Source organism: Conger conger, chromosome 11 (assembly GCF_963514075.1).
Source record: "Conger conger chromosome 11, fConCon1.1, whole genome shotgun sequence".
Taxonomy (NCBI): Eukaryota; Metazoa; Chordata; class Actinopteri; order Anguilliformes; family Congridae; genus Conger; species Conger conger.
Window position 1 is genome coordinate 46,238,970 of NC_083770.1, and position 14,772 is coordinate 46,253,741.

General features: G+C 48.5%; 2 protein-coding genes across 2 annotated transcripts in view; one reads left to right on the top strand and one right to left on the bottom strand.

Annotated features, from left to right (window-relative positions):
- ckap2l (cytoskeleton associated protein 2-like) lies at nucleotides 1–7,846 on the bottom strand. The gene is made up of 9 exons (XM_061259374.1): nucleotides 7,657–7,846; nucleotides 6,969–7,035; nucleotides 6,482–6,548; nucleotides 4,817–6,228; nucleotides 4,269–4,467; nucleotides 3,809–3,964; nucleotides 3,260–3,335; nucleotides 2,435–2,636; nucleotides 1–895 (listed from the first exon to the last, which is right to left on the bottom strand). Exons 1-9 carry the CDS (start codon nucleotides 7,697–7,699, stop codon nucleotides 598–600), a joined length of 2,520 nt encoding a protein of 839 aa, XP_061115358.1. The 5' UTR covers nucleotides 7,700–7,846; the 3' UTR covers nucleotides 1–597.
- Nucleotides 6,091–14,772, top strand: part of LOC133139903 (WD repeat-containing protein on Y chromosome-like) — a 24,550-nt gene continuing 15,868 nt past the window's right edge. The window contains exons 1-8 of the mRNA XM_061259375.1: nucleotides 6,091–6,541; nucleotides 8,857–8,986; nucleotides 9,441–10,033; nucleotides 11,200–11,315; nucleotides 11,860–12,058; nucleotides 12,470–12,584; nucleotides 13,115–13,196; nucleotides 13,369–13,484. Of these exons, the coding sequence (XP_061115359.1) occupies nucleotides 9,791–10,033; nucleotides 11,200–11,315; nucleotides 11,860–12,058; nucleotides 12,470–12,584; nucleotides 13,115–13,196; nucleotides 13,369–13,484 (871 nt within the window). The 5' untranslated portion in view covers nucleotides 6,091–6,541; nucleotides 8,857–8,986; nucleotides 9,441–9,790. The remainder of the gene's footprint in view (nucleotides 6,542–8,856; nucleotides 8,987–9,440; nucleotides 10,034–11,199; nucleotides 11,316–11,859; nucleotides 12,059–12,469; nucleotides 12,585–13,114; nucleotides 13,197–13,368; nucleotides 13,485–14,772) is intronic.

Genomic DNA, 14,772 nt, shown 5'->3' on the forward strand with positions numbered 1-14,772 from the left:
TATTGTATAAACCAGTTTTAATTCATTTAAAATACAAAGCATTTACATTACAGATGACATTTAAAAAGAAGTCTCATAATGGTGTACATAAATACATAAAAAAATACAAATACACACAGCATATTTACATTTAACACATAAAAACATGAAACAAGACAGAATGACTGTATCTTTTGTACATTGCTGACTTATTGCTCTTAATTCATACCTGCAAGAAGCCATTAATATTTTGGATAGTGGCATTGCTGCAGATTAAGTGCAGTTCTAAAATCTGCAACGCTTTCCCTTTCCCTTCGCCATTTTCCACTCCAAATCACTCAATTAGGCTTTTTGGATATGGAAAATGACATTGAGTTTAGTTTGCAACCAAGTAAAACATCTTTACTGTATATACTAAGCATGTGTAACTGTAATCCAAGTTGTAGCAATTCTACATTCACACTTGCTCATGTTATACGACCTACCCTGGGCCAGGGGGGTGCCTGTACAACTTAATGGACTCTCCAGGCTGGGCTTCCACTGGCAAAGGCTATTGAGAGACTTAGGAGCGACAGGCCCTTGAATTGGCTCACAGTCGGCCAATAGGAAGCGTGCGTGTTACACCGTGGGCTGGAGACACAGCTGGATCTGAACCTGGTCCCTCAGGGCCTCGTTCTCCCGGTAGACGTAGAGCGGGGAGCCGCGGTCCCGCTCCGCCCGGCCCTCGGCCTCCTCCTCCTCCTCCTCCTCGGCCAGGAGGTCACGGAAGGAGGCCACGCAGGGGTCGTGCTCCCGCAGGGCGGAGGGGTAGCCCGGGGCCGACCTCTCGATGCGCACCGAGCGCCGCACCGGCGTGAAGAAGCGCAGCTCCTGCCCGTCCAGAGTCACGGGCTCCTGCTGCTGGCTCCGCCGGCCCCTGCAGCACAGCGTGCAACCAGCACCACACTTAGTCATTACAGTCATTACAATCATTACAATCATACAGTCATTACAATCATTACAATCATTACAATCATTACAATCATACACACACACAACCAGCACCACGCTTACAACCATTACAATCATACACACACACAACCAGCACCACGCTTACAATCATTACAATCATTACAACCATTACAATCATACACACACACAACCAGCACCACACATACAGTCATTACAATCATTACAATCATACACACACAACCAGCACCACGCTTACAATCATTACAATCATTACAATCATACACACACACACAACCAGCACCACGCTTACAACCAGCACCAGGCTTACAATCATTACAATCATACACACACAACCCGCACCACACATACAGTCATTACAATCATTACAATCATACACGCTTACAACCAGCACCACACTTACAATCATTACAATCATACACACACACAACCAGCACCACGCTTACAACCAGCACCACGCTTACAATCATTACAATCATTACAATCATACACACACACAACCAGCACCACACATACAGTCATTACAATCATTACAATCATTACAATCATACACACACACAACCAGCACCACGCTTACAACCAGCACCACACTTACAATCATTACAATCATTACACGCTTACAACCAGCACCACGCGTACAGTCATTACAATCACCAACACGCTTACAATCATTACAATCATACACACACACAACCAGCACCACGCTTACAACCAGCAACACGCTTACAATCAGCACCACACATACAATCATACAGTGAGTGAGTGAGTGAGTGAGTGAGTGAGTGCGTGTGAGTGACTGAGTGAGTGAGTGAGTGAGTGAGTGAGTGAGTGAGTGAGTGCGTGAGTGCGTGAGTGCGTGAGTGAGTGAGTGAGTGACTGAGTGAGTGAGTGAGTGAGTGAGTGAGTGAGTGAGTGAGTGAGTGAGTGAGTGAGTGCGTGCGTGCGTGAGTGCGTGTGAGTGAGTGAGTGCGTGAGTGCGTGAGTGCGTGAGTGAGTGAGTGAGTGAGTGAGTGAGTGAGTGCGTGAGTGAGTGCGTGCGTGCGTGAGTGCGTGTGAGTGAGTGAGTGAGTGAGTGAGTGTGTGAGTGAGTGAGTGAGAGCGAGCGAGCGTGCGAGCGAGCGAGCGAGCGAGCGAGTGAGTGAGTGAGTGAGTGAGTGAGTGAGTGAGTGAGTGAGTGAGTGAGTGAGTGAGTGAGTGAGTGAGTGAGTGAGTGAGTGCGAGCGAGCGTGCGAGCGAGCGAGCGAGCGAGCGAGCGCGCGCGCGCGCGCGAGCGAGCGAGCGAGCGAGCGAGCGTGTGAGTGAGTGAGTGAGTGAGCGAGCGAGCGAGCGAGCGTGTGAGTGAGTGAGTGAGTGAGTGAGTGCGTGAGTGAGTGAGTGAGTGAGTGAGTGAGTGAGTGAGTGAGTGAGTGAGTGAGTGAGCGAGCGAGCGAGCGAGCGAGCGAGCGAGTGAGTGAGTGCACACATGAACAAGCTGCAGGGGACGTACCCAGGCGTGGCTGTGATTTTGTACTTCACCACAGACGAGCCGCCCTTCTCTCCCCGGATCACAGCAGTCGTGGCTCGGGGAGTGACGGGGTCGACGGCCACGGCCTGACAGGGCTCCTCTTCCTCCCCATCACCCTCCTCACCTTCCTCATCTTCCTCCTCTTCACCCACCTTTCCTTCACCCTCTGATGCAGCTGGAGACCCTTCCAAAAATTAAAACAAAATGTTACATTCACAACAGCTATTACATTACATTAAAAAAGAACCACCAAGAAGACCAACTGGGTGAATGTTGAGAGAAATTAATAAATTTCATTACAATTCAACTGATTCTCACATCCTTATCGAAGACACTAAAAAGTATTGAAAAGCAACAGTTGGTCAGAAGCAGTTGCCTCAGGATCTAGGGGACCAGTCAGGGCTTCAGGATCTAGGGGACCAGTCAGGGCTTCAGGATCTAGGGGACCAGTCAGGGCTTCAGGATCTAGGGGACCAGTCAGGGCTTCAGGATCTAGGGGACCAGTCAGGGCTTCAGGACCTAGGACCAGAGTCAGGGCTTCAGGACCTAGGACCAGAGTCAGGGCTTCAGGACCTAGGACCAGAGTCAGGGCTTCAGGACCTAGGACCAGAGTCAGGGCTTCAGGACCTAGGACCAGAGTCAGGGCTTCAGGACCTAGGACCAGAGTCAGGGCTTCAGGACCTAGGACCAGAGTCAGGGCTTCAGGACCTAGGACCAGAGTCAGGGCTTCAGGATCTAGGACCAGTCAGGACTTCAGGATCTAGGACCAGTCAGGGCTTCAGGATCTAGGATCTGGGCTCCACAGACCTCCCGTTCCGGCTGCAGACGCCTCCTCCTTCCTCTTCAGGATCTCAAACACCACGGCCCGAAGGGCGTCCACTGGCTGCATGGACAAAACTCGGGTCAGAACCCTCACTTCAAACAAAACAACACATTTCAGGGTCAGGGGAAATGGTCAACGGTTGGCATTTATATAGCGCCTTTATCCGAAGCGCTGTACAATTGATGCTTCTCATTCACTAACTCAAACACACTCACACACCAACGGCGATTGGCTGCCATGCAAGGCACCGACCAGCTCGTCGGGAGCATTTGGGGGTTAGGTGTCTTGCTCAGGGACACTTCGACACACCCAGAGCAGGATCAAACCGGCAACCCTCCGACTGCTCTTACCGCCTGAGCCAAAGTCGCCCCTCAGGGGAAGGGCAAGGCGCTCTGTAGACCCACATGGTAGTCCAAAAATTCACCATATGTAGCATACCCCAACTTGTTCCCTTCGCTACCCCCACGCGAGTGCTCTGTGCTGGGTACGATTCCTGCCTCACGCCAATGTATTTTCCCCAAACGTCACAATACCTCCAGCACCACTCGTACGGCCTCCTCAAACATGGGGAGAACCTCCAGGTTCCCCTCACGCTCCATTAGCCGTGCCTGGCAGATCCAGTACTTGGCAAACTTCTTCGCCATGGGCACTCCAGACAGAACCTGAACCACCTGCTCAGAGGGACAGCCCTACGGGACAGACAGACAGAAACAAAAACATGAGAAGACATCGGAAGAACAAAAGCATCTTGGACATCCTCTCTTTTGAAAGCGATATCCGTTCACATCCATAGTAACATACAATAGCAAGGCGTCATAAGAATCTAATTTTGGAATCAGTTCCAGAAAAGCACAATAAGACTGCCAGAGAAGTTTGCAGGATCTCAATCACAATTCCAGTCAAAGCACATAAGCAGTTACAAACCATTTATTCAGTCTCAACTGGGAGTTAGTCAGACTAAAATGTGAATTAAATGTACACCAAAGTGGTCACCTCCTGGAGAAGCTTAACGCAGTCGGTCAGGGAGCGGTCGATGTTGTAGACCAGGCTTTGGGCCTCCTCCTCCTCCTCCATGGCTGTCCAGTAGTGGAGGGGAACGGGGCTGGCACCCTTCTTCCCGCGCGCCCGCACTGGCATGGGGGGCCGCTTGTATGAAATGCCCTTAGACTGCCGCCATTCATGCAGCTTCTGACTGTGAAAGCGGGCGACAGGTTATAGTGCTGAAAATCATCCGATAAAATATCCAAAATGGTGACCACAAAAAAAACTTTTCTAAGAAATAAGCAGTTGTTTCACACCCAATGGTTACCATTACTTCACTTCATATTTAGTTCATGAATTCCAAAAATTCCAAAATAAATATACATCTACATAAAGCCCTTTTTGACATTTGTCACAAAGAAACATTTTACAACAAAGGGAGCAATTTGCCCCTCGTACTGGATCTACAGGTCAGATATTGTTAAGACGCCAACATTGTTGGCAGTTTCCTTCATTACACAGTACGTGCAGGTGTGCGCAATATGTGCAGGTGAACTCACAGCCTCTGCTCCTGTGCGGTGGTCAGCTTGCGGTCCCGGGGCGGGGCGGTGCCGATGAGCCCGGGGTTTGGCCCGGCCTGGCCAGTCCTGGCGGGGGTCTTCAGGTCGGCGGGCCGGAGGGTCTGGCAGGACGGCCGGGCGGTGCGGGGCACCGTGGAGGCGACTGCGTTGACCCTCTCCGCGGCCCCACGGGGCTCCCTCTCCACGGCCCCACGGGGCTCCCTCTCCACGGCCCCACGGGGCTCCCTCTCCGTCTGCAGCCCCGTGAAGTCCACCCGGCCCGACGGTGCCGGCCTGGGGTTTTTCCGGTTTGGCGCGGGGCCTTTGCCGCCCCCCTCCCCCCTCATTTCGGACACGGCCTGGCGCACCGCTCTCTGCAGCGCTCCGACTCTCAGCCCATCTCCGGCGCGGGAGGCAGGCGCCGGGGGGCGGCCCCACTGCGGGGCAGCTGCCCTCAGGGCGGGCCTCTGCGGCGGCGCGGGCAGAGCGGAGGGGCGAGCCGCACCTCGGGCGGCTTTAGTCAGGGAAACCTTACACGTGTTTGGGAGGGACGGTCCGTGCAGCGCGCGCGTGGAGCGGGTCACGGGTTTCGACGCGGGTCCAGCCCTCCCCGGCGGCCCTGCGGCCCTGCTCTGAACGGCCACGCAGGGCACCCTGGCCCCGGCGGAGCCCAGATCAGACGCCTTCCTCAGGGAAGTTCCGACGCGTTTGGTGGGGGCTGTTGGGACAGGCACGCCAGGAGGCCCTCGGGCTGTAGGGGCTTTGCCGGGGCCTGCTTTGGACGAGGCGGCGGCAGCGGGGCGACCTGTTCTGGGCCGGGCGACCGCGTCAGAGCACGTTCTCACCGGGGCGCTGGTCCTGGGAGGCGCTCTGGCAGGGGCTGTGGTGTTGGAGTGTAGTTTCGTCTGGGCGCCCGTGCCAGGCTGCGTTTTGGCAGAGGGTAATCTCGGCTGGGTGGGGGCACTAGGGCGTGTCCGTGCACGGAATGCCGCAGTGGGGCCTGTTTTAGATGAAGCAGACGCCGCTTCTGCAGTTCTGGGAGCAGCAGCAGGAACAGGTCGCACTCCACCCTGGGACTCTGCAGCAGCCCTCCCTCTCGGGGCCGCTTTGGCTTTGGCGCCATTCCTGGATGATGTCACCGTCGCAGAGCCCGCTCTGATTGGTTGAGCGACACTGCGGCCCTTATTGGCTGCGAGAGGCGCAGACGGGCCTGGAGCAGCACTGGCGGTTTGTGATCCAGCAGGATACGTGGCGGCGGGAGCAGGAAACCGAGAGCGGCCCGTGGCACGTGCGCTGATGACGTTTGCAGAAAGAGGAGCTCTGCTCGTTCCAGCGGAGGAGGGCTGCGGCTTCTTCTCAGCCAAACGCAGCCTTGGAAGTTCCCCTCCCTGGTTCTCCTTTCCCTCGTCAGGCTGCAAGGCACAACGACATGACATCACTGCACAGCACGGGCTAAAATTACAGGTTACAACAGTCACTGGGATAATTTCATCGAAACGTCTTTAACTGAAAAAGACATGTTAAACATAAATACAAGGTTCCATACAATGTGTGGTATATGAACAGAGTAGTATGGTATACTACAGGCTAATGGTGACCTCACATGTTTTGCGCCCGGTGCAGAAACTTGACTATCAAACAAAACCAAAGTAAATCTGTACTTGCATTACAGGTTTTTGAACATCTGCCCTCTGGCTTTCTGTGCTTAATGGAGTCATCTCGCAGGTAAGGTCTGTGGAGACAAAATGTTTTTAACAGGACGTGTAAACTGCACTGGCAAACATCATAGCATCACATGGCACTTAATCTAAATGCATGGAGTCCTTGGTGACCAAGGCATTGCATAATTAACGGTTACAGAAAACACAGGGTAACTGGACTACAACGGGACATTCAGCAAAACAATGTGTAGTTGCAAATCACCTTAGTAGCAATATTCAGACACTCTGGCTATGATGATCCGATAAGAATAGCCTACTAATGGTCTAATACCCAGTATCGGTTCAGGCTAAAAGCTTGACAACATGAAGACTGTATCTCTTGATGTGTAATAAAGTGAAAAATTAATTAATTAATTAAAAAAACAAACAAAAAAAAACAAGGTCTTAGCAACGGGGTTTGGCTCAAGTTTTGCTTAACTTATCCTGCTTACTTTGGGTTCGTAGGTTTCAGTTTGCCTTTTGCTGCAAGATACTCCATTAACTTCTGCTTGCGCAGTTCTTTGGGACAGAGAGGAAGAAACTAGTTTAAAAGGTGTAACATTCCTTAGTATCTTAACTGACATTGTGCAAGATTGCAAGAAGATTCGGCTGACAGATCACGGGACAAAAAACAGCTGGAAAACAGGACAAGTAAAGAAATGAACCAACCAATGTCAGATGAGAATTGTCTAAGGTTCTCACTTTAGACAAAGCTTCTCATCCATCCACAAACTATTACAATACACACATTTACGCTATGTAACTAGCTAGATAGAGGCTAACGTACAAAGGACGACGCCAACTGTTACAAATGCAAATAAACAAGCATTTTAGATAGCGGTGAGTGAACACTGGGTGTTGAAAAACATAGCTACGTAAGGTTAGTTAGTTTGTTGGATAAGTTAGCTAGGTGGCATTCGAGTTTAAACACAACATGCTAACGAAAATGGGATTATCTGAAAAAGTGAAAAAAAGAAAGAAAGTTAGCTAGCCAGCTAGCTGAGTAGATAGTCGACCCCACCAGACTACCTAACATTAGTCGCCCCATATACCAAACGTTAGCAAACTTAGCTAACGTTAGCTAGCTAATGTTACCAGAGTAACCAGTTAGCTATCGTTGCATCTGAATAAAATAGCTACCTAGTCGAGAAAGTTTTCGAACGGCATCATCCTCGTCCATCATGGTCGAAATTCAGGAAAACGTTGTTAGATTTTTTTTATCTGTATGAGTTTGAAATGTAAAAAGCCACCTCTTTGTAGATAACGCTTGCTATTTAGGTTTACGGTTATTATTTTCCCACCCCTACAGCAAAAGAAATCCCTCGTTCGAAATTGCCGCAACAGGTAACGCCCCCTCTATTTTATTGGCCAGTTCGAAAATTTGAACGAAACATTTAGTTACGTCAGTACGGTTGCTTTCATAAACTTCAGTTATGTAACGCCCACAATTCTTAATCGGTTTTAATTAGTTAATATCCGCGTTATACAATTTGCATTTTTGAACAAGCATTTTGGTCCAAGTTTTAAGTAAACGCCACCAGCCTTCATACAGGTAACTACAGTAGCATAAATTAGAATATTTACAGTAGAGGTATGCAATTCCGGTCCTGGAGGGTCGGTTTGTTTGTGCAGATTTCGGTGTGATTATTGTTTTTACAATACTGGAATTTTGCATACGCTTTCGATAATATATCCATTTATCCATATATCCATACAGCTGGAAATATATTGAAGCAATTCTTGCTTTGGGGTACGACAGCCGTGTCCTACCTTGGAATCAAATCTGCAACCTTTAACTTAGGGTTGCTTGCGCAATTCCCCTATCACTAATACTACACAGCCACCCTAATCAAATTTTTATTCTTGTAAATGGCCTATATTGCATATTTTGTTAAGAAGTCATAATATTTAGAATTCTGACAGTCACTTTTTACTGCTGCCAATTTTGTCTTGAAATCTCCCCCAAAGTCTAAAGTCGCAATTTTTGATCAAATTTAAGTAAGAAACAATCCACCAGCTGCAGTCGATTTGATATACTGGCCAGCTACATGAATATCATAAAAAATATTACTGACCTCTCCATGAACACTAAACCTGGGCAGATGTTATTCTTGGTGTCTAGGCTACAGTACATCAACCATTACGTTTAGGCACACAACTGTTTTAATAAGGACAAGTCAAGTCAAGTTTCAAATAAGGACAAAATTCAATCAGATATTGTTCACTTGATTTTGTCCTTCAAAATTGTATGCAAAATAATTTGATTCAGTTACAGTAGATGCTAGGTGCTCTGGTGAATAGAATAAGAAACCTTCAGTAGTTGAATTCACTCTATTTCAGGAGTATTGTCCAGAATTGTAATTGTTCCGACAAAATATTCCTTGAGAGGTTCCTAACATCAGTCCATCATGGAAAGCACTCCTGGGGATAACAGCTATGGGAACGTTGTCAAGAAGACACCAGATCGAGGGTAGGTTCACTCACCCCCATCTATCCTTCCATATTCTGCTGCCTGTGTTTGTCATCCGTTGGTCTTTGGTCTGCCAATACTTGAATTCACAAAGAGTTTGAGACAATTTCAAGATTACCTTTAATGTGATATTGGCTTGAAGAGCAAGTAGCTATAATGACTCACCACGCCAAATCTCAAACACACCATTCTAGTTTCACAGGTTTGCCGTTAACCTAATCAATGCAAAAGTCCTGCAGTCATCAAGGCAATCCCCCCCCCCCCCCCCCCCCTACAGACTAATTTTTTCTCTTCAATTTGGAATGCCCAATTGTATATGGGCATGCTACTTTCACACCACAGTCCACAAGCCAATCTCGCACAGACAAGAGTCGGAGGAAGATGCTGTATGTGTAGCTGACCACGGGTGCCCGATCTTCTTCATTTTAATCGCTGTTTTCTTATTCCTATTTAGGTTAAACCCTGACAGAGACAAACAGAAAAATAACGCAGAGCAGGTAAAGTACGGATAGGACAGACAGTATCGATCGTGATCCGTACGGCACGAACGGCGGTGGAAATGAAACTGAGGGTGCAAGTGATGGTTTAAACCCTGTGTTTCCTCCGGGCAGCAAACCACTTGCCCCGAGTTGGTGAAGAACAGTGGGCTTGCGGAGCAGGCGGAGGACGGGGGGGAATGCCCCATCGAGGCCAAGAACAAGGACAAACACCGGAGACTCCTTGAAGCGGTGTTCCGTGATCCGACTTTTAAAGTTAAAGGAAGTCAGTGCTGGCTTCCCAGGCCCTTCCCCAGCACGATTGTTTATGCATGTTTTCCTTTCACTATCTGGAAGTGTAAACATTGAACTACTTTTTCTTCTCTCTTCCTCTCTCTTCCTCTCTTTCACTCACCCACCCCCCCTCCCTCTGCTTCCTGCACCCCTTGCAGGCTTAAATATGGCGAGGTTTCGAGAGGTTATGAGAAATCTCGGGGTCAACACAAGCGATGAGGATCTTAACGTTATGTTCATGAAGGTGGACGCCAGCTGTGTTGGCAAAGTATTTTGGGTAGGTTTCCATCTTATATTTTATATAATTGTATTATTTCCTATCATCCTTTGCTTGCACCTTTAATGTCACTTACTCATAAGCTGACTAGTTCTCCGGGCCCTAATCTGTGGTTCCCTGTGGGCCCACCTCTCCTCTGCTTGCTCAGGTCATTAAAGGTACAATAGGTAATTTCGGACTTCTAATGGTCAAGAGAGGAATAGCAGCAACACACCTTAAAACCATAACACTTGCGGTTGCAGTTTGCTGCAGTTGCACACCGGGGACCGGGGTTCGATTCTCGGTCCTGCCAAAAGCCAAGTTTGGCCGGCTCACGTGGGGCAGCAATAATTGGCTCGCTGCTCCAGAGGGAGGGACTTGGCAGGGTTATTAGATCGCCGCACAATAAGCACCTCGGGCGCCTCGGAATCACGGCAACGGGCACGAGACGAGACGGCTTGAAGAAGGCCATTGAAACGCCATTGGCTCTGGCAATTTGAACCAATTCTCAACCAATGAGCTTGAACTAGTGTACAGCTGTGCAATGTTTTGGTCCAGAGTGTCGGTCCGTCAACTGTATATTTTGAAAACAGAATTTATCATGGGCAGAGGGTGAGTCAACATGTCAGTGAGCCTTTTTCAATGATAGGAGGGGATTTACAATGGTCTTGTAACAATGTTTTAACACAAAAATCTTACCTATTGTACCTTTAAGGAGTGTAGAATTCTCCTAGGCCTTGTTATAACATCGTAGATACGTTGCCAATTTGAATTGTATGTACAATTCATTAATGGCTGCTTTTCTCAAGCTTATGGAATCACTGGGGGAGTGGTGTGACTGGGTTGGAACACATTATCCACTCACTCATGTGACCAACTTAGACACAGTATATCATAATAGAAATGCATAATTAAATTGTGAGAATTGTTTTCTCGATTACACCTATATATTACACCTATATCTGCATCTGTAACCACACTCAGTGAGCACTTTATTAGGTAGACCTGTACACCAGCTTAAAGTAACACAAATAACCACATATTACAACAGTGGTATGCAGAAGAGCATCTCCGAACACACAAAGCGAAATAATAAGTAAAATAAATAATTTTTTTTAAAAGAAAAAAAAAGAAGTAAAAAAAAATACCTAGTAAAGTGCTCACTGAGTGAGCTTGTCTGTGTGCAGGAGGAGATCAAGATGTACTTGCTGCTGGAGAATGAAGCAAGAGACTCCATGCATAAGTCCCTCAGGCGCTGCTATTTTCCAGAACATATAAAGATCCTGCGAGAGTCTATGCAAAGGTAACCTTGACACTGCAAGTCTAATATGTTAAGACTCTGGAATCGGTCCTTTGAAAATTGGTGGTTTGTCATATAATCAATCTACTTACAGTCATAGATCCACTTATCCAGGATGGCTGAAAGAGTTAGCATTTTTGCATCCTATTTCATACCGCTCGCCGTTTTTCGGAAACAATGCTGGCAGAATACCCGTGCAAAAAGCGCAACAGAAATGCCCTACCTGCTATCTGAACTTGCAATCTCCTATATTACAACCCACGTCCTCTGCTCTCAGTTCCTTTCACCCCTTGAGTGTCTGTGCTAATAGTAATTATGTGTTATTTAGCTGACACTTTTATCCAAAGCGACTTACAGTTGATTACACTACAGGTGACAAGCCCCCGCTGGAGCAATGTGAGGTTAAGGGCGTTGCTCAAGCGCCCAACGGCTGTGCGGATCTTATCGCGGCGACACCGGGGCTTTGAACCGCCGACCGTCCAGGTCCCAGTCACGTACATTCGTCACCAGGCTACAGGCTGCCCTACTGTGCTCCTGCCCCCGACAGGTCCAACAGCAAGGCCATTGTCGGGCTGCAGTTCTACTCCTTCAAGCACCCTCAGCCTCAGGAGGACCAGGCGGCCGCGGGCGGGTGGGCCGACGAAATGTGCAAGAACCGCATCGAGCCGGGCCAGTACATGTCCATCACACAGGACGGCAAACTCAGCTACTGGACGGAGAACCTCAAGCATATGTACACTTTGCTGGTGAGTGGTGGGCACAGGATGGCTACAGAGAAATACGGCCAAAGCACAGGGGTGGACTCCGGGCACTTTCCAATCCCTTATCTTTCTCCTCTTTTTTCTTTCTTTTTTCTTTCTTTTTTCCTTTCCCTAGCCCCACCCATCAGGAGAGGTCTAGGTTTTCTGCTGTTGATTCTTGGAAGTCTGTGATCATTATTTGTTGTTCCTTTGGTTGTGTTTAATTTCACAGTACCGTGTGTTAATTTGCAGACCCAATTTGTTTTTTTGTTGTTGTTGTTTTTTTGTGAATTAGTTTTGCATTTGTCTGTTGGGGGACATTTAGCTTACAGTTTAATTCAGTATGTTTTACCTTGATCCCTTGGGTTGTTATGACTTCGCTATTGTAATTCTAATAATTCCTCCTTAACCCTGCAGCTTGATGATCTGAAGCAAGCCCATGCCGTCATGTACCAGAAGATCTGGGTGACGCACATGATCTGCATGAGAAACATTGACTTGTTAGCCATCTCCTCCACCAGCAACCATTTAGGTGTGTGTTTGCCTTCTCATGGTGAAGGAATGAATCTGTTAATATGGATTTACAGCCAATGGCAACATTGGCTCAGGCAGTAAGAGCAGTCGTCTGGCAGTCAGTGGGTTGCCAGTTCAATCCCACCCTGGATGTCCCTCGAGCAAGACACCTAACCTCCAAATGCTCCTGATGAGCTGATCGGTGCCTTGCTTGCCAGCCAACCTCCATTGGTGTGTGAGTGTCTGAATGGATGAATGAAAAACAATTGTACAGCACTTTGGATAAATGCCAACCATTTACCATTTACAGTAACTCACTCACAAGCACAATCTGTAGGCCTACTAATCAGATTTGTTTAAAAATACTTTTGACTACCGCTGTGCTCGTTATAATTTAAAAGAATAATTTTGTGGGGTCGCAGGGCCCTGTGGTCATTAAGGAGCATGCGTATGACCCGTTTAGGCTGGACTGGCTCTGAGTCTGAGCTCAGAATTATGCATGTACATGCCTCCTTGACCTTCTGTTGACCTTTGTGTGATTGCCATCAGAATTCTATGACATCAGCGCCAGGAAGTGTACCATTGCATTCACTCTGACGGGGGTGGAGCCTGTGACCGTCATGGATTACTGGTAAAGGCTTTTCCAATAAATGCAGCGTCCAAATGACCAACACCAAAATCCTCACGTGATGGACAGTATAATGACTTTCTTTTGCTTTTTGGATTCCTTTTAAAAATGAAAGAGCAGCGTGTTGCAGACGTGCCCGCACTGACCCGTGTGCTTCTGGGCGGTGCTCCGGCAGGTCTAACGGTAAAAGAGCCGTGTTCTCCGTGGGAGACACGAGTGGAGGCGTGACCGTCTTCACGTCCTGCGACGTGGGGAAGAACGGCATCTTCAACCGACGGACCTCCAAGACCGGTACTGCTCCTCAGTCCTCACACGCGCTCCCTGTCAGGTTCTCTCCTGCATTCTCTACTCATTACATTACATTACATTATTGGCATTTGGCAGACGCTCTTATCCAGAGCGACGTACAACAAAGTGCATACCCATAACCAGGGATAAGTTCGCTGAAAGACCCTAGAGGGAAGTACAATTTCAATTGCTACCTGTACAACAAAGATAAGGACGAGGGCCATTTTTTTAATTTTTTTAATTTTTATTTTTTTTAATTTTTTTGAGAACAAACAAACAAACAGAACAAAAATGACCAAAGTTAACTATCCAAACACTGCTTACCTAGCCAACTAAGAATACCGATACACAAAGCAAGTCACAGAGACAACAATTAAGGTTCACAGGGAGGTAGGGAGGGATGGGGAGAGGTGCTGCTTGAAGAGGTGTGTCTTCAGCTTGCGCTTGAAGGTGGGGAGAGATTCTACAGTTCTGACCTCAACGGGGAGTTCGTTCCACCACCGTGGAGCCAGAACAGACAGTAGTCGTGAGCGTGATGTGGAGGTTCGGAGAGGGGGGGGGTGCCAAGCGGCCTGTGGAGGCTGAACGAAGAGGTCTGGCAGGGGTGTAGGGTCTCATGATTTTTTGTAGATAAGCTGGAGAAGACCCTTTAACTGCTTGGAAGGCTAGCACCAATGTTTTGAATTTGATGCGAGCCATGACAGGCAGCCAGTGGAGGGAAGTAAGCAGGGGGGTGACGTGTGAGTATTTGGGAAGGTTGAAGACCAGACGAGCTGCTGCATTCTGGATGAGTTGGAGGGGTCTGATGGCAGACGCTGGGAGGCCAGCCAAGAGGGAATTGCAGTAGTCCAGGCGGGACAGAACCATCGCTTGGACCAGGAGCTGGGTCGAGTAGGGGGTGAGAAAGGGGCGGATTCTCCGTATGTTGTATAGGAAGAACCTGCATGACCGGGTCACCGCCACAATGTTCTCGGAGAGGGACAGTCTGCTGTCCATCACCACACCGAGGTTCCTTGCACTGGGTGACGGCGTGAGTGTGGTATCCCCGAGGGAAATGGAGAGATCCAGATGGGGAGAGGTTTTAGCAGGCATGAATATCATTTCAGTCTTGCCTGGGTTGAGCTTTAGATGGTGGTTGTCCATCCAGCTCTGGATGTCCCTCAGGCAAGCAGAGATACGGGCTGAAACCTGCGTATCAGATGGCGGGAACGAGACGAAGGGTTGGGTATCGTCCGCGTATCATCTGAAGAGCAGTAGCAAAGTGCCGCCTCACTCTCGAAGTAGAGAAATT

Bases quoted from the DNA above. Each gene is read 5' to 3' on its own strand.
- ckap2l (XM_061259374.1), bottom strand. From the start codon at position 7,699: ATGATGGACGAGGATGATGCCGTTCGAAAACTTTCTCGACTAG. The intron at 6,549-6,968 runs GTAAGCAGGATA...TTGTCTCCACAG, and splicing joins CTGAAACCTACGAACCCAAA to ACCTTACCTGCGAGATGACT. The intron at 3,965-4,268 runs GTGACCACTTTG...TCTGTCCCGTAG, and splicing joins GCGTTAAGCTTCTCCAGGAG to GGCTGTCCCTCTGAGCAGGT.